General features: G+C 38.5%; 1 protein-coding gene across 1 annotated transcript in view; it reads right to left on the bottom strand.

Moving 5' to 3' along the window:
- The window catches only part of KHDRBS2 (KH RNA binding domain containing, signal transduction associated 2), a 684,497-nt gene that overhangs the window by 263,452 nt on the left and 401,081 nt on the right, over positions 1 to 19,964 (bottom strand). Inside the window, exons 5-6 of the mRNA XM_060022069.1 lie at positions 14,931 to 15,058; positions 9,349 to 9,547 (exon numbers count right to left, since the gene is read on the bottom strand). Of these exons, the coding sequence (XP_059878052.1) occupies positions 9,349 to 9,547; positions 14,931 to 15,058 (327 nt within the window). The remainder of the gene's footprint in view (positions 1 to 9,348; positions 9,548 to 14,930; positions 15,059 to 19,964) is intronic.

The raw sequence follows: 19,964 nt of genomic DNA, 5'->3' as shown, positions 1-19,964 counted from the left end.
TCAATCTAGAAACTCTAATAAAAATCTCTCTTTGCTGGGTGAAGGCTCTTAGCTTTTACACAGAAAACCACATGTGGTGCCCCTCGAAATGCATTATAGATCAGGCTCATAATCTTTCCTTCCACAAAAATGGCACAAGAATTGATTTCAATTATCATTCAATACTTATTTCCCTCTCCTGTCAAAAAAATGTTCCATACACTTGAAACTGAAGGTTGGCAGCCTGAATTCATTTATGGAACTTTTAAGTGCTATTGAATTACAGTGAATTTTCTAGTCCTCTCATTGTTACTGGGAGGATGCCTCAGAGTGTGAAATATATGGTAGGATGTGCTACAGTGCCAACAGGCTTAGTAAGACCGATGGGAAGAAAAGCTTCTCAACAATTTGTCAAAATGAATTTCATAAATTAGGCTAACATGACTGATTATACATGACCAGCACCTCTCCTGCAGAACTGAGCGGACATCTCTCTTTGCTTTGTTTGCCCCCATACAAGTCCCTGTCTGGGTATGAACTGTTGGAAAAACCACGAGGTAATTTAAAAATAATTTTAAAATATTTTAAAATTTAAAAAATTTTAATTTTTAAAATTTAAAAAATTTTTAAAAATATTTTAAAAATAGACCTATGTCTTTTGAAACTAGAAACTATTTTGTGTGTCTGAGGGTTTTGGTTTGTTTGTTTTCATGCTATACCAACACATAAGATGCAAGAGAGTATTTATGATGTTGTCAGTATGTTTTCATACAGTGTGATGTTCTGGTGGGCACTTCCAGAAGTTGTGTGCCTTTACTTGCATGTTCAATTCTCCCACAAAACTTTTGTTAAAAGGACAGCATTTCCACAAAGGAACAGCATACTTATCAACAGTACCAGCATGGTTGTAACTAAGGACAGTGGAACAGACTTGCAGTACTAGAAACTAAGGTTACACAGTTCTTTCTTTAAGCAATACCCCACTGGACCCCTCCAGCCCTATATATAAACTTTCCTATAAATGTTGCCATTGTTTTCCTCTACGGGATCCAGAGATTATGGGTTTGAAGGTTATATAATTTTGCATTCTATCTTTAAGAAAAAGGTTACAAAATTATTAATATAAGTTAAGCATGAGAGTGAATATTTATTTTGAACGAGAAAAGCAATCAGGACCAATTGCAAAATTTTAAAAGCTGAAAATACTACAAATATCACAAATTCCCGAAAATAATATAGTATTTTTATTAACTGCCTGATGTACCCCTAAACGACTTTTCCCTATTTTTTGAAGCACAGGTTTTTATCACCTCTAATATGACAATGATTTTATAATATTTTCTATAGAGAGCTGAAGAAATTCAGTTTTTTCCCTCTAGCATGGTTGATAGAAAAACATTGTTAACACTGATAGTTTTGAAACATTTCTTTCAGTTTCACATCTATCTCATTGATGGTTAGTTATAGACTGTTAGAATTGTCACATTTGGGGAAGCCCCTATCAAATTTCTTTCACAGTTGAGCTAAATGACATAGAAGAGTTTTTGACAGAACATTTCCAGCCCCAAACCATTCAGTTCCGGTTCCTCCAACACTAAGCACGCGTCCCAGCACCAGTGCCGAGGGCACGACTAAACAGCAGACTCAGATCTCCAACCATGAATACATCGGATGAGCCAGGAAGAGTATCCCCGGAGTTACTTCTACAATGCAATGTTAGCAGTACCTAACTCATACAAGTAAACCTAGTCGACTAAACCCAAACTTAAAGAATCTCCAACACAAACTCCACTTGGCACGCTCTCACAAACAGCCTTATCCACTCCAACACGACCCCACCCATGGGAAAGTGTGACAGGTAGGCAAGTGATCGCAACTGATAGCACGTAAAACACCTTACTTTTGCAACAAAGGAACATGACTGTGTGAGCACTTCCCCGTGCCTGGAAGGTCAGTTCTTCCAGCACGGCCCTCCCTCCTCCTGCCCCCTGCGCACACACCCCCACACAACACACCTCTGCCGAGCCTGGGCTGCCTGTCCCGACTCCTCCCTCATCCTCTTGACAGCAAACCTTAGTGTTTCCATCTTCAGTGTTACCTTTGCCTTGATTCTTCCAGTCACTTTCCTGTGCTCATAGTCAAGGCCACCTCTCACTAAGTTTCACCATTGTAGTCGAATCCCTAAATCCACCCTAACCAACTGAGAATGATAAAATTCCCCCAAACCTTAGTTTATCCTCTGCTTAAAAACCTTCATGTGGCCCTTTATTATACAATCAGTGGCATTATAACCTCAGCCTTTGAACTCATCTGTAACCCCAATTATTTCCCCTGCTATTTTAAATGAACTCTCTTTCCCCAAATTATTTTCCTGTATTCTTTGGGTTTGCTTTGAAAAGTCCCTCTTCTTGCCTTCCCCTTTATCATTCCTTTTTGCATGGAGCATCCTTCCTCTTCTCTCTAATTCTCAAAGTAATACTTATTCATCTTGGTCTGCTGTTGTTTTGCTTACCGTCTTAGAGGTTTTTCTAAATACCCATAGTTGTGAAAATAACTATCTTTGCTGGAGAAGGTATAGTCTCTATTTGACACAATATATGCTATGTTGTACCTTCATTCAGTTATTGTTTACATAGAATGTGTATATGTATGGAACTGTGCATGTGTATAACATCTTTCCAACAATATCACAGGTTTAATTTATTTGCTATTACCAAGCACATTACTTAGAACTGCAAACATAAGATAAATGTAAGAAACAGTTTCTGCCTATAGGATGTTTAAATCTTGTAAGTGGGAGAAGATAAGAGTGACAATTATAATAGAGTAAGATAAGAGCCCCACACAGCAATTACATATTATATGTTAATCGTTAGACTTTTGGACCCTCCCACTAGAGCCATGCTTTTGAAAGTTGAGGCAGCGTCTCTTTAATCACAGTTTTAATTTTTTTTATTTTTTTGCGGTATGCGGGCCTCTGTTGTGGTCTCTCCCGTTGCGGAGCACAGGCTCTGGATGCGCAGGCTCAGTGGCTATGGCTCACGGGCCTAGCCGCTCCACAGCATGTGGGATCTTCCCAGACTGGGGCACGAACCTGTGTCCCCTGCATTGGCAGGTGGACTCTCAACAACTGCGCCACCAGGGAAGCCCCACAGTTTTTATTTTTCCGACACCTAGTTTCTAGATGTATTGAGTTCTCTATAGTTGTAGATGCTCGTGTAGGGGCTGGGAGATGACCTAAACATTGCTGAGGGGATTCAAACACTGACTGATGATCTGGATTTAAGGTATGAAGTACAAATGACCTGTATACATGTGTTTGAGTTCTTTGTGAGACAAGTACTATGTAGAATATAAAACTGGGTACAAGCCTCAGTCTACTATAGCTGGTTGGTAGTGTTATCATGAGATTAGTGACGGGAACCTAGTAGGTATTCAAAAGTTTAAGTTTATTTTACATATTATCCACTGATAGAACTTTATATTTTGTTGTGTGGGAGCATTTTAAAACTCTATTCCCCAAATCTACTTCAATCATGATGATGGAGCTGAAAAAAGTAAATGTACTCTTCTTAGCAGAAAGTCAGTGAAGAGAAGCTTTAAAATATTTAAAGTCTGGATTAGGACATGTAACAAACTAAAGTTCACATTTTTAAAAAGATTCAACTAACGCTAAAGATGGTTTTGAACAGCAGTCTCATTGACGGTGAGCTGTTTCAGGTCGGGCAAGCAGCCACAAGAAGATCTGATCACCTGTAGACAGTCCACGTGGTCAGAGCCTCAGCAGGGAAGGAAGAAAGGTCTGAAGAGTGAATTGCCCCATACTGTCATTTATAATAAAGGGAATCTTGTCTAAGTAATTTTATCTGAAAGTTAAGAATCCCTTGATATTTTCACAATCAACTCAGCATGGTGCTGTTATTTTGCTACTGAGACACTTAAACTTTTGTTTTTCTTACCTCTTACAGAGGAACGAATTATTTAAAATTTAGGATTTCTGTCAAGTTCATAATATTTTTCTCCTTCTCTGGAAACTAATGCCTCTCCATATGGTCCTTGGGGCTGGGTACCCAGGAAGCATGCTTATGTTGTGTGAATGTCACGCCTACACCACCCACATCACTGGTAGCTGATGAGTCTGTAGATCCCAGATCTGATTTCAAGAGACACCTGCTCTACAGTCATAGACACCTGGCAAGCCCGAATGAACACAATTCTCCCACCTGGGGATCCAGATTAGGGCTGAGAGATGGCCAGCCAGTCAGTATCTGTAGGTGAGGAGAACTGGACTTGGATATGTAAACTTGGCAGCACCATGTGCTGAGTCATGTTGATCAGCGTAGCCAAATATCCAGTTTGTATGTTAAAGTGGAATGAAAACATATGCAAAAAAACCAGAGAGGAAATGTGGGGAGGGATTCTAGTGCCTTGGTTTAGCTATTTCTTAAGGCCTGATGGCATTCCTATTACTGGACTTCATGATGCCTAATACAGGAAATTTTTACATGTTGAGATGTGGGGAAGTCATTCTGGCTTATACATGAGTTAACTTGAATTATATTCTAACTAGAACAGCCTGTTTGTGGCCTATAAAACATACATTGTATATCTGCTTTAATTATTAAAGAAAAGGTTCATTGACCAGAAGTAAAGAATGTCCATGTTAAAATAAAGACTAAATGCCTTCCTTCCTGGGACGCCAGTGCTGGTACTCCTTTGATGATAAGACTCCCTTCCCAGGTGCCAGGGCCATATTGACTTGCTGTGTACATGCTGATCTGTTTTTTTTGAAACCTTGAAGGAAAGTATCCCTGACTTGTTTGATGTTCTTTGCTCTGACAATGCATAAAACAGTGTTGAAAACCCTGCTTCTCTGGAGCAGTTCCTCAGAGTAATCCGGGAAGCTGGCTTCTGGATTATAGTCCTCAGTTTGGCTCAAATAAAACTCTTTTCTCTTCCTGTTATAGATTGTTTATTGATTTTCATTTACAGAGTCCCCCACCCCAGGTTTGTTTGTTTACTTATTTACTGCTAAAAGAAGATGACATAGCTTCTCCTATTTGCAAATAATGATGCCCAATTAATTCACAAAAAGTAGCTAAATGTCTGTGACTTCAATGGGTTCATAGCTTATCCCAGGGAGAAATTTAAGAGTATAATACATGATGAAATTTTGTGTAATAGTCATTTCTTATTGACTGTCTATAATGTTCGGGGTACTTATGCATGCTTATGTTTTAAGTGCTTATGGATGCTTATTCCTAACATTCATTGCAGTCTTGTGAGGCTGAAATGATTATCGCCATTATATAGAAGAGGAAATGCAAGCCGCAGAGTGTTATAAATTACACAGCTAGTGACACATTTCAAATTGTGGGATGCTGCTTTCTGTTTCAAAAATCGGGTGGTGTTCACCCAGCAACACAACAGACTTTCCTGAAGGCCAAACTTTCCAACCCCCTGTCTGTGTCACTCCGTACTCCTCATTTCAACAAATGACACCTCAGTTTTACCTGGTTGTTCAGTCCAAGGTTCAGTTTAACCTTCACTTCACAAAATTATCTTTTACTCTTTTCTTTTTTCCCACCTCCTCCATCTATCCCATCATCAAATCCTACTAGATCATTTCCACAGTTCACTCAGAATAGACCTCTTCTTACCCCTCTAAGCCTCGTTTTGTCGATGGGGATGCCGCCAGTCTCCTTATTTCAATTCTTGTGCCCACCTCACCACATATTCTGTTCTCTGCAATGTATACAGAAGAAACCTTTTAAAAAATAAATCTGCTCATGTCACTTTCCTGCCCCAAACTCTCCAATAGCAACATGAATTGGCCTGTCCATCCCTTGACCTCATCTGGTCCCCCTCACACACTCTCTCCAGCCTTGATGTCTTCCTTGCTGATCCCCAAACACTTCAAGCATGTTCCTCCTCAGTGCCTTTCTGCTTGCTGTTTCCTTAACCAGGGATGCCTTTGTATAGAGGCAGCCCCTTGGCCTAGACTCTACCTTTAGTTAGACACTTGCTGGAGCCTCTAGGTCAGAGAGACCTTCCCTAACAGCTCTTTTGATGGTGGTGCCCTCCTGCCACCTCCCTCTGGAGCCCTTATCTCTACCTGACTTTACTTTATTCATTTCTTTATATATGTTTGTTCCTGTCTTCTCCCACTAAAATGTAAGCATTATGAAAGTAAATATTTGATCTGTTTTGTTCACAGCTACATCTCTAGGACCATTAGAACAGTGCCTGAAATAAGATAGAGGCTCAGTAAAGGACTGAGTGAATGAATTAAAGGGCCTGGATACTTTAAATCTAAGTTTTAAAAATCAGATTTACATGGCTTTGCATTTTCTTTTACTTACTATAAAAGAACCACACTCCTCTTAAATTTTCCCATTCAGAATATACCCTTTATCGGAATATGCCCATACTTCCATAAACTCTTTATTCCTTTGTAGCTTACTGTTTTTTGCCTTGCAGTCCTTGATCTATTCATTACAAATTGGAATGCATGTGAAAGATTACAATATTTTTGGAGCTACATGAAAAACTACAATGCTTTTCTAATCTTGTTCTCTTTCACTGTGCCCTATAAGCCCTGTAAATTCTTTGATTAATAACAATGTTGACCGCTATTTCTCTTTTAATTTTTGAAATAAAGATTTGACTGTTTAGGCTTCTGTTTGGAAGACAAATACACCATAGTGGCAAAGCACATAAAGATGGTAGACCTAGTTCCTCAGAGATAAAAAACAAAAAGAAAAACAAAAAACAATCCCACCTTCCCTGTTGTGGATTATTCATTCATTCAACAAGCACTTATTTCCTACACAGTACATCTCACGGAAGAGATGGTAGAACCAGGACCAGGGTTTGTGTTTTCAGATCAGTGGTCTTGTTCAGAGGGTAGAATATGTTTTCTGCTGCAGATGTTGCAATTTTCAGACTAAGATTTTAAATACTGATACCTGATGTTGTACAAGATACCTGAGATGAACACATTTCCCCTTTTCTCACAGAAATGGATTTTTAAACTTAATTTTTTTTTTATCAAACGGGAATAAACTTTTATTAAACATATACAACACCAGGGGCACAAAAGGAGAGTTAGCACTGAAATATAAACTAGAAGCGTGAAACCAAACTCACATGTGGTTCAGAACTTATCGACTGGAGATTTTCCAAGGGAGGAGAAAGGATTTTTTTGCATGAGACTTGAAAAATGTAGATAGGAGCAAATACACAAATGCATGAAGTTAAAATAGGCCATTTCCGTGTTTTTACGACTTGTTCTATCCTGAGATTCTGTCGCGCAAGTTTTCCATATTTGATAAAAAGGCGACACGCCCTGGGCACAACCGGCCTAACCTCTCGTGGACCCTAACCTTGGTCTTGGAACTTACCGCCTCACTGCTGAGCATTTTACAGAGGCCATGATTTTCAGATACACAGACGTGCGTACGAAGTAGACGCGAACAGCATCAGCCTTTCAGGTTTAGTAGCAGCTTTGAGGTTTCGGCGACCCGGAAGCATTTCGTCTCAGAATGTGATTTTTTTCGCGACGCTAAGCACATGTGGGGGACCGCGCGGCGGACCGAGTTTTGTCGATTCCTCGCTGGGTTCGGCGCTGGAGCCAACGAACCCGGACGCGGCGACGCCTCTCGGCCGTCCTTCGGGGGCCGCGGCGCACCGGCTGCCTGGGAACCTGGGCCGCCGAGCACGGGTCGGGGAGAACTGGGGCCGGGAACCGCGGCCGCCGCCACCCACGGGCCGGGAGCCGGAGCCGCCCAGCACGGGCCGGGAAGGCCGGAGGGACGGCCGGTCGGCCGGCGTCCGCGGGGTGCGCTGGGCCAGTGTGGAGGCCCCAACTACCTGAGGATGTTGTGCCGCCTCCATGCTCCGGTTCTGGTTGCTCGAGCGCACCACCGCCACCCGCAGCCACGACGACGGTCCGTGACTCCCGCTGCCGGACTCCCCACCCAGCCGCGCCGCTTCCGCGCGAGCAAGATTAAACTTAATATTTTTTTCTTCACTCTTACAGATATTAGTCAGTGTTTCATATTTAATCAGTAGCGTTCCTAAAAACTAACATGCTTTAAGCATTAATGTGTTCTTAGTGACACCTATCAACCATTTTCACTTTGTTTTAAGATTACATTTTTCTTGGTTATTAACCAGTCCATAAAACAGTTATATGTTTTGAATGCACAGAATGTGACGGTAACCGTCCTTGAAGAGTTTATATTAGTAATCATTCACAGAGGACATTTGAGAGAACGGCATGTCTATGGATGGTTGAATAAAACAAACACCTAGATTAGGGGACGGGCGCCCTGGAGAGGTTAAAGGCAAAATATATCTGTTTCATAGGACTATGATCTGGCTTGCATCAATTCAATTGAACATTTAGAGTGGACTTAGTATGGTTATACAAGTGAATAGAAAACTGCCCCTTTTTACAAGTTTCACAATCTAGTAGGAGAAATAGACACAGGGACTAGAATATATGACCAGTGGAAAGCTAACAACCTGGATGAAAGAGGTCAAAGGGAGTATAACGTGATACAGAGGACTGGAAAGGGAGGAGGTGCTTAGAGACACTGCACTTATTCTGTTCAGTCTATATTTTTTGAGTTCTGAATTCTTACCTGCCAATTCCATATCTTTTATATAGTGAGAGAGTAGGATATTTAAATGAAAAACCAACCACATGGTCTTAAATTATTAACAAAGTTTATAATATAATCACATTATATTTGTCAAATACTTCTGAGTTATGTTAATCTTTATCATGTCCCAGGATAATCTTCTAAATACATGACTATTCACATTATGTTTATAATTATTTCCATTTTGAAATTGATTGAGTGTTCTAAAGATAAGAAAACTTGAGGATAGTTTGTTTCTTAAAATCTAAGCTATTTAACTGATACTAACAACAATGATGGCACCTGTACAATGAAAGATTTTCTCAAAATGCCCTCATTTAGGGCTTCCCTGGTGGCGCAGTGGTTGACAGTCCACCTGCCGATGCAGGGGACACGGGTTTGTGCCCCGGTCCAGGAAGATCCCACATGCCGCGGAGTGGCTGGGCACGTGAACCATGGCTGCTGAGCCTGCGCGTCCGGAGCCTGTGCTCCGCAACAGGAGAGGCCACAACAAGTGAGAGTCCCGCGTACCGGAAAAAAAACCAAAAACAAAAAAATGCCCTCATTTAAAATGCACTGCTAAATTCTGTTGCAAATGACATTTGTTTTCTGCAACAAACATTATTTGCTATATTCGTGGTATATGAATGTCTTTGAAGTTTAACTTATTCCCCATCAAACTTAACTCCTCCTAATTAACTGATTTCTCAAGAGTACTTACATACTCTTCATACCCCTCATGGGCTGGAGGAGGGGGTGCCCTGTATCCTGGCACAGTGGGTGATGCCCGTGCTCGCGGGGCAGGGACGCCTCTTGCTACAGGGGGCACTGGAAGAGCACCACGGGTCACAGTGGTCCCTCTAGGGGTGAGAACGCCTCGTCCAGGTGGTGGGGGAGGAGGAATGGCACCCCCACGGCCCCTAGGAGAAACAGGTCACATACAGATGAGAAACAAGTAATGAGAGCAGGCAAAGCTCTCATCGTATAGCCTCTATACAATGGGAAGAAAACACATTTATTTCTGCATGTCTGAGTGTTGTGAGTGTGTGTGTTTAATGGAGATTCTTTAGGATATAAAGCATTTTGACCTCCACAGAATAAGTTTTGTAAATATTGGTTATGACTTAGTTATCATAAAAACCATGTAAAATAATTTGATATTTTCTTTTATAACACTAAAAATTCAAAGCAAAGCAAACAAAAATCAACCCACTCTGATTTTTATTCCAAATTTACCAAAAAAGTCTCAAATGAGAGCAGTGTCTAGTACATGACTCACTGTACCATCCATAGCTGCTAATTGTCAATGTCTCCTCCATGCTGGAGGTTATTGACAGTGATGGGCAATTTTGTCACTTACAAAAAAATAATCTGTCTGCACTTCGATAAAATGTGGAACTCTAACCATCATGATATCATTCTGCTTATTATAGTAGCTTAAGTTTGAGGTCATTGTCACTGATTTATCATTATGCATGTAACCCCCTGAACTGGTACAGTCCCTGATAAAATTTATTTCCTATTGTAACTATGGTGCTAGTGAAATACATGAGGGCTCTGCAAAAAAAATAACACACTGAGTACTTGGTACTGCAGTGCTTGACACAAAATTAACTTGTATTAAAAGTGTAAGATCAAATGGTTGCAGTAAACTCTTATGGTATTCTGAGGCCTTTGGAAAGGTTGAGTGTTTGTCTAAAGTTTTTGGGCAAAAGCATGGTTATTTCATTTTTTATTATGTCTGAAAGTTTGGCCTCTAGAAAGTACTGCTTTCAGCAAGAACGCTAAAGCTTTGGGGGAAATAATGATCACGGGATGTGAACCATCACACTGTTTGGCTGCACCCACAGATGGGGTTGTAGGTTATGCTTTCTGCTATGAGGAGCAGTCAGCTGGCTCTTGCAGAAAATGAGCTTGACGAGTGAACAATAAGAATGCTGGTAAAGCTTTTAAAAGTTTTAAATAGATTATAGAGCTGATGAATAGAGAGATTATTAGAGAACTTACTGTGAGTCTAATGTACAGAGAATGCTCTCCTGCACTGGGAGACCCTAGAAGGCCCTGTGCCCACTTCAAGCACAATGTAACTGAGACCACAATATTCTACATTAGCATGATAATATAAAAGCTGATCTATAAGATGGATATAAAGAGTAATTTTACCTTCACTGGATCTCCAAGCACCTTATATACAGGGTGTGCATACATCCAGGTTTGCCCAGAATAGTTCAGAATTACAACTGTTGTCCTAGTTTAGCTTTTTAATACTTTCAACAGTGTCCCTGTGTGGGTGGTAAGTTATATGTCACCTTACTTTAAGCTATATTCACAAGTTATATCTATACCACTGAATAATCACAGGTAAGTGTTATAACTCCCTGAGCCTAAGGTAGATTATTTTTCTAAAGTGTAAAATAAGATTTCTGAATCTGTAGCCATTCTTCCTGCTTTAAAATTATATGATGCTCAAATCAAATCTAATTTCTTATCCCATTCCTTCATCAACTGTCTCCCAGACAGAGCCCTGGAAAATCTGTCTCTTGAATCTGACTCATTACCTCCTATACATTACATCCCTTCCCTGGAATATTAACCCTATATCTCTCTTCAACTCAAGTCCTCAATTCAACTCAAGATTCACATCACCTATTTAGAACGTAGTGTCCCTGGCTGAATCCACTCTACAATGTTCTTTCCTTTATTTTTCTGACTTCTTGAAAGTTTTCTATCCTTAATTCTTCACCTCCTGCTCATTCCTGAATCAAATGCAATCTAGTTATTGCTTTCTCCTCTTTATTGAAAATATTCTTGACTGGTGTCACCAGAAGCCTACTGGTTTCTAAATCCACTGGAAATCAGTCCCCATTCCACTGTAACTGTTATATTTATCACTATGGGTTACTATCTGGAAAACGCCTTCTTTGAACTTTTATGACTCTGCTTTTCTCCATATTTCTTCCTCCCTCCTTTATATTCTTCAGGCTCATTCATTGACATCTACTCCTGGGCCCACCTTGGAATGTGGCTATCCCCATTTTCTTCCCCCCACCCTCCTTCTGTGCCTCACGGTGCACCCCTGCAGTCTCTAACCCTGATGGCTGTTATCTCTTTCCTTCCTACCACACACCATACCCTGGATCATGTCTCCTTAACTGGTCTGCATATTAGAGTCACTTAAAGACCTTTGAAAACCTCCAGACTCCAGACCGTACCCCAGGCCAATTAAGTCACAGTCTCTAGCAGCAGCGAGCTTTCAGTGATTCCAATGTGCAGACCAGTTTGGGAACCACTGCCTTACATCTGTCATCTAACTTAAAAATCTTGACAACCTTGTCATGTAGCCATTTCTAAGCTATTTTAAAGGTTGAGAACCAAGTCACAGAAAGTACAAGTCACCTTCCCAAGGTCACACTGGCAATCCATAGACCTAGGATTAATTATATTCTTCATTAAATTTGGTCCTTCACCTAATTTTAGTGGATGATGTCATTAATCTCTAACCAGGGCAGACATGAGAGAGTTATACTGTCTAGGACCACTCTCTTGTCTCCAACATCTAATTGGGCACTAATTTGTATAAATTCTAATCTCTAATCTAGTCCTTTATCTCTCTAACACTCCAAGTGGTATTCATTTCTGTGTTGGATAATGAACTTGTATTCTCCCTGGCTTCCTTGCCACACACCTCTCTGTCTGTCTTTCTATCTTTGCTCTAATTCTTCTCTATCACTCACAGTGGTGACTGAGTAGTCTTTCTTGGAGACAAATATGATTAGTCCCCTCTTTAAAAAGCTCCATTAGATTCTATCTATGTATTAGTTCTCATTGTAGTAAACAAAACCTTCAAAGTCTGCCTCAAATGTTTTATTTTCCACTGTTCACTCTCATTCAACATGTAGCAGTGACGTGTGTGAAGATCTTAATTCTTCAATTACATAATATATATTATTATAATATATAGATGTAATACTTTGTTTTCTGGTATGCATTATTATTGGAAGATTAGATAGTTTTCATAGATATGCTTGTTGAAACATAAATTCCTTTAATTAAAGAAATTTTCAACAAATTAAAGTTTTAAAAATATACCAGGTACCGTTCTTTTTGAATTTCAGTGTAACTGAATAACTTTAAAAAGTCACAATTTCATAAATATGTACAAATCAGCATCCATTAACCCATGTGTTCAAGAACTTTCTGATCAATATGATCTTCTGTTTTGTGAAGCTATTTTCTTATTCTTATTTAATTGCAGATATATTTCATCATGTGGTTTGAAACAGAAGACAACAGAGTTCTGCTACATTTACTTTTATTAATGTTAATACATTAATTACATCAAGATAGCATTGAAAGTGAGGTTTAATTTTCAATATTAATTTTCTTTTTTAACATAGGCAGTATCAGATTGTATGATATATGGAATGTTAAAAAGCAAAAGCTTTCAATCAAATTTTTCTTCTAAGATATTTAAAAGTCTAGATTATAATGCACTCTTCTTTATTAAATAATTAAAGAGATTAATATTTTAAATTAAAACTTCACTGAAATTGAAATCTTATATGGTCCACTCAAATATGACAAATGTATTATTACCTTAAGGAACACCAATAACAAAACAAAATCTTTTAATATGATGATTTTGTAATCTTAAAAGCAGGTTAATGCATTATTCTTTTAAATGGTCCCTATTCCAAGGAATATAGAATAGAAAAAAACTTGTTGCCTCTATAGTCATTCAATACATACTTAGGTTACACCATATATAACTGCCAAAATTATCATTTTTTGAACTACAAAAGTGACAATTTCATTATTAAAACCCTATGATTTAATCAGTTTAAGATTGCCTGCAATGGTGTCATCTCACAACCCATCATGCTGAAGTTAATATAAAGGCTTTGTAAAAGGCTGATTCCATTAAAAATAGTCCATAAAAAATGTTATGTCACATTAATTTTTAGCAATAAACTAATGTTCCTAGGTAGCATTAGAAAGCTCATATAAAAAAAATTTTTTTAAGAAAAAAATGTGAAAATAATCACTGAAACATTTTCAGAAGTTTTTCCTTTAATCAAAGTAATTTCTATAATTGCCACATTTTACCTTTAGTCAATTATTTCCTTGATATTTTATTTGGAAATTGATCATTCTTAACTTCTTTTCTGATAGTGTAAAATTTTTTGAGGTGTCTGTGACTTAAATGTTAAAAACAGTGGTGTTTTGAAAGGTGGTGAAAATATTTGGGGAGTAATTTTAAAAATAAATTGAATCAGCAAAGTATCTTAGAATCTCTTAAGATGGTTTCTATGCAATATATGAAATAGTATTCTAAATCTAAGCCGTTTAGAGATTTGAAGGCCAACTATAACAGGATAAAGAGAATGACAGAGTTACACAGTCTGTGTGTGAAGGCTATGAGTATTTTTCACTTTACCTCTTTGCAAAACAATGCTTTCTCTTGAAAGCTTGGCAAATGTAGAATCCTACAAAACAAATTCTGTTGCAGAAAAATTCCAATTTCTTTGCAAAGTGAACAATATCAAATAAAAACTTCTCTGATGACATTGCAGAGTCAAATATAACTAAGCTTTAAATATTCTTACCATCAGCCATGTAACAAATGTGCTTCTGGCTTTCTGGACTGGTGGTGTGTGTGTATATATATATATATATATATAAATGTGTGTGTATATATATAATACACATACATATAATATATATATAATCTACTTATCTATCTAAGTATCTATATATCTACCGACCTACCTATATCTATCATTATCCTCATCTATCTGTCTACCTATCTGGCAAGACTGTATCAATTCATGGGCCATTTAAGGCATAGATAATATTTGTAATTTTCTCTTCATTCAAGGTCATCCTGGTTCAAAGATGCATATGATTGAATCACCTGCATGTCCTAATCCTGGGGCAAAACCAAAAAGTAGAAACTCTTAGGTTTGCTCCTCTTATTTTCTTAGGAAGCTGTTAAGAGCTCAAACTCTGAATTCTAGAGTCATACTACCTGTGTGCCCTCAGGCATATTGCTTACATCTTTAACAGTTGCTCACCTGTAAATAATGCTTAACCCTACTATGGAGGATTTGATGAGTTAATAACTTATATAAAGCTCTTACAAGCTATGTAAGCATCTGTTGTTATTGCTTTTGTGGTGGTGGTGGTTATTGTTGCTGATATTGTTGTTGTTTATTCCTAGCTGTGATCATGACACAGAACAGGCCAGCAAAGTATTGCCATCCTTATTGGCTGTTAATTTATTTAAAGTAAGAACAAATGTACCTTGAAGGAGTTGTGGGAGCTATTCTGATCCCTCTGCCTTTAATACCTCTGCCACGACCAGAGTCCTCTGAGCCATTTAAGTAAGATAATTCACGTAGTTGTTCCTGACGAATTTCATCATTGTAGTCCTAGAAGAAAAAACATGACCTGATGAGCTAAAATGGAGCATGGAGTTCTTAGAACTGAACAAACACAGTAAGAAAGGAAATGTTTCACTTATTTTTCTGGTATACAAAAATCTAAAATGAGGTAAAAGTAAATATAATTTAAGTTCCTAGTTTTATACAGAGAAACTGAAGCTGCTTCTTTTACCAAGGAAGTACTCAGCAGGAAATCAGATGAGATTTGCTGGGATATCACTTTATACGTTAGCTAGAAAAGGAAAGGTAACAATATAGAACAAGATCTTGGAAGGTCCCAAGGTCATGGTTGCTAATAAGAGGATTACTGAAAAACAACTTTAGTGGCATAAGTACGTGTAGATTGTTAAAGACTGCATAATACTCAAATAGTTCCTGATGCATAAACTGAAAAGGGGCAATCCCAAGGACCAAAGTAGATACTGTGTTAAAATAATTAAAAAGTGCAAAAAAATATCAGTTTCAGACAACTGGGAAGCTATGCAATCCAACTAAAAAACTTGAGGGGCAATGTTTAGAAATAAATAATTTTCTATGTGTTCTAGCATTGGGCTGATGGAGAATGACAGCCATAGCAGAAGACACACTTCACAGTAACAGCCAGAGATTTGGTCAAAGTCAAAGAGACGATCTCTATCCTTCATCAGTGGAAATGTATCAGTCATTTCCATAGGACCAAAGAGTGGATCTGAGTCACTGAATATGAATGCTATCTTCAAAAAACAAGTGTCAGTCTTACCTGTTTCTCTTTTTACTAACACACACATGAATGCACACACACACCCTGGTAGAACAGTACAAAACTGAGTAATTGGTATTTTTGCCTAATGGGCAATCCAAGTAAATTCTTTTTCAGTAAAGATGTGTTTATGTGAAAACCATGAGCTGTCTAGGAGTTGAGACGAGAAATATTTGTAGAAATATCTGGGTTAACATAAATGATGTCTGAGGTTTGGTAGTGGACACTTGAGCCAGGTTAGCTCTGCACTTGTGAGTTATAGTAACAGCACATGGAAACCGTGCACTCACCTGCACAGCCTGGTCTAGAAGATGGAGGGGATGCATTCAGCCTACAAGCTTTTCTAAAGCACAGCTTTACCTCATGGTCCAAAAACTGCCTTGTTCACAAGCAAAAGTACTAGTCACTCCAAAGCACTTACTTTTTATTTTTAACATGTTGCTTTCACATTTATCCCGTTCAGCACCTGATTATAGTGGTAATGGGCTCAAGACAGTTGATTGACAGAAGAGCTATAGTAGAAAATGATAGTTTTTAACAACTACTCAATTTATACCTCTTAATTTTCACATTCAAGCAACAACCAAACTGAAGAATAAGCATGTCTACTATTTTATTAGGTACAGGGAATGTGATGAATTGCTACTTCTGACTGAACTGAGCAGCCACCATGAAAATGAAAAATTAATTCCATAATTTTCCCATGTAATATTCCTAATTTGAAAGCAGATCTTTGCAGCTTCTTATCTAAGAAAAATCCATGGACTCCTAAAGGTCTTTATGAATTATAAAAAGAGATAGATTCTCATTTTTGGCAACATTGAGGGTTGAGATAAAAATTAACAAATAGCAGATAAATTCATACATGTAAAATTTACTTTAGAGAATATCTTTATGTCAGAATTAGAAAATATATTATTGTGGATATTAGCATGAATATTTGACACTACAGGTTAAGTTAGTTCTTACTGTAAGCAAAACACTACTGTTAGTGTATAATCAAGTTTCTTATGAGCTCAGCTAGATATACTCTGTTTTAAGAACTGGATCATCTTCCAGGGTTGTGGTGGTGAAGTGAATGCAGAACTCTAAATACAGGTGTAACTGACTTAGAATATGAGCTCAGCTAGATATACTCTGTTTTAAGAACTGGATCATCTTCCAGGGTTGTGGTGGTGAAGTGAATGCAGAACTCTAAATACAGGTGTAACTGACTTAGAATATGAGTCGCTCTGTTCTGAAATCATCAACTCCCAGTCAATGACCAAATGTGGTTGAAATGCTAAAATAGGCCCATTCTTGGGAGTCACAGTTCTCCTCTGCCCGTGCCTCAAGGATTCCTAGACAGCTGGGATGAATTTCCCTTTAATACCATTGCTTCTGGGCTATGACCTCTTTCCTTTGGGTCAGATATTCTAGTGTGAAGGCTCTCCAGTCTTCCTTGGCTTCCTCATTTTATTTATTTATTTAGTTAGTTTTTTGTCACAAGATCATTTTTCCTAATGAACTCCTTACATGTTTAATCTCAACTAATCCTGATTCTGGGAGGAACCAAACTAACACATAGAATGTTGACAAAATCAAGTTCCTAAAATTACAAGCTGAGAGATTTTGTAAATCCACTGATGTTAATGCTGGTGGAACCTATTCTGTTCAACATACCTTATACTCTGATTAATTGGAGTATTTGCCATTCTCTTACTTTAAAATGGTTACATACAGATTAAACATGAAACTGATTACTGACTAGCAAAAAGGGTAGTAATCAATGTTTATTTTAAGAAAGTAAATTGTATGTTGCCCAATTTTCTAAATCACTTCACTTAATAAAAATGTATGAAAGAGTCAGACATAGAGTGAACAAACATAAGGCATGTTTTGGGCGTTGGCTGACATAGATGAATTGTGGAAAGAGGGAGAAGGCTGGTTGGTGTGTATATGTGTGTGGTGAAGTGAGATAGAGAAAGAGAGATTGGGCAACCACATGCTATTCAAGAGTGCCTTAGTGGAAGTTATACTGTCTGACTTGGGAAGGTAGGAATAAAAGAAATTTTAAATGCAGAAATGGCTAGAAATATAATGACACCATTAACCAAAGAAAGAAAGGAATGAAAAAAGTTTAGAGGTAGAGAATTTATATTTTGTCTTGATAATCTTAAGTTTAAAATGCCAAGGAGACATTAAAATTTATCTTAGAAATTCAGATCTAGGTCAGGGGAGTAAATCTGAATGTCATTTGCACACACTTGTGATAAATGAAACATGGAGATTGCCTAAGAGAATAGTAACATAATGTAGTGACAAACGTTTTCTAATCATACTTCATACTTCTAATGCAAATTTATATCACTGAAGAAAATCAGTTGACTTATTACAATATTATGATCATTAAATGACCAGGTCTTTAATAAACTCAAGTTTTTCTAATTAGACAACTAAAATATATATACCACTGTATTTATAGTAATGAAGCATCTAGCTGTCTCAAATAAATACAAAAGAATTTTAAATGCCCAAATGTAGAGATACTGAAATTCTAAATATTCTCTAGACTGAATATATCCTGTGTATTATTTTTATGATATAGATATAATTTTCTAAACCCCCAAATCTTTAATTGTATATTATATGCTTATATCCAGCTCTTCATTAAGCACAGATCTAACTTTGAATTAATCTTTCATCACTAGGACATGAGTCCATCCTGTTGAACATTTAATTGTGGCATATGTTGCTGATGCTTCAGTTACATAGAATCTTAAAAATACTCATAAACAAAATATTCCAAGATTGCCTTGTAAATGTGATCTTATTAGAAATATACTACAGCCTGAGTTGGAGACTAGATGGTGGAGTAGAATGACTTGAGTTCACCTCCTCTCAAGAAAACACCAGCATCACAACTAAATGCTGAACAACCATCGACAAAGAAGACTGGAACCTACCAAAAAAAGATATTCAACATCCAAAAGCAAAGAAGAAGCCACAATGAGATGGTAGGAGGGGCACATGTGCGATATAATCAAATCCAATATCCACTGGGTGGGTGACCCACAAATTGAAAAATAATTATATCACAGAGGTTCTCCCACAGTAGTGAGATTCTGAGCCCCACATCAGGCTCCCCAGCCTGGGGGTCTGGCATTGGGAGGAGGAACTCCCAGAGCATTTGGTTTTGAAGGCCAGCAGGGCTTGATCTCAGGAGCTCCACTGGACTTGTGGAAACAGGGACTCCACTCTTGGAGGGCCCACACAAGTTCTCGTGTACACTACCCAGGAAAAAAGCAGTGAATTCATAGGAACCTGGGCCAGACCTACCTGCTGGTCTTGAAGGGTATCCTGGGGAGGTGGGGGGGGGGGGCAGCTGTGGCTCACTGTAGGAACAAGAACACTAGTGACAGAGGTGCCAGGGAGTACTAATTGGCATGAGCTCTTCTGGAGGCTGCCATTTTGATGCCAAGACCTGGACTCACCCAACAGACTGTAGGCTCCAGTCCTGGGATGCCTCAGGCCAAACAACCAACAGGACAGAAACACAGCCCCACCCAACATCAGACAGGCTTGTGAAAGTCTTACTGAGCCCACAGCTGCCTATAAACACACCACTTGACACAGCCCTGCCCACCAGAGGGACAAGACCCAGCTCCACTCACCAGTGGGTAGGCACAAGTGAGTGGAGGAAGGAAGGAAGCCTTCACAAGCATCTAGACCAGCCTCACCCACCACGGGCAGATAGCAGAAGCAAGAGAAACTAGAGCCCTGCATCCTGTGGAACAGAGACAATGAAAACAGGCAAAATGAGATGGCAGAGAAATATGTTCCAGATGAAGGAATAAAATAAAACCCCAGAAGAACAACTAAATGAAATGGAGATAGGCAATTACCTGAAAAATAATTCAGAGTAATGAAAGCAAACATGATCCAAGATCTTGGAAAAAGAATGGTGGCACAGACTGAGAAGATGAAGAAATGTTTAAAAAAGACCTAGAGGGTATAAAGAACAAACAGTGTTGAAGAATACAATAACTGGGACTTCCCTGGTGGTGCAGTGGTTAAGAATCTGCCTGTAAATGCAGAGGACATGGGTTCAAGCCCTGGCCCAGGAAGATCCCACATGCCATGGAGCAACTAAGCATGTGTGCCACAACTACTGAG

The sequence above is a fragment of the Delphinus delphis genome, chromosome 10 (assembly GCF_949987515.2).
Source record: "Delphinus delphis chromosome 10, mDelDel1.2, whole genome shotgun sequence".
Taxonomy (NCBI): domain Eukaryota; kingdom Metazoa; phylum Chordata; class Mammalia; order Artiodactyla; family Delphinidae; genus Delphinus; species Delphinus delphis.
Note: the sequence above shows the minus strand (reverse complement) of the source record. Positions and strands in the feature narration are given on the sequence as shown.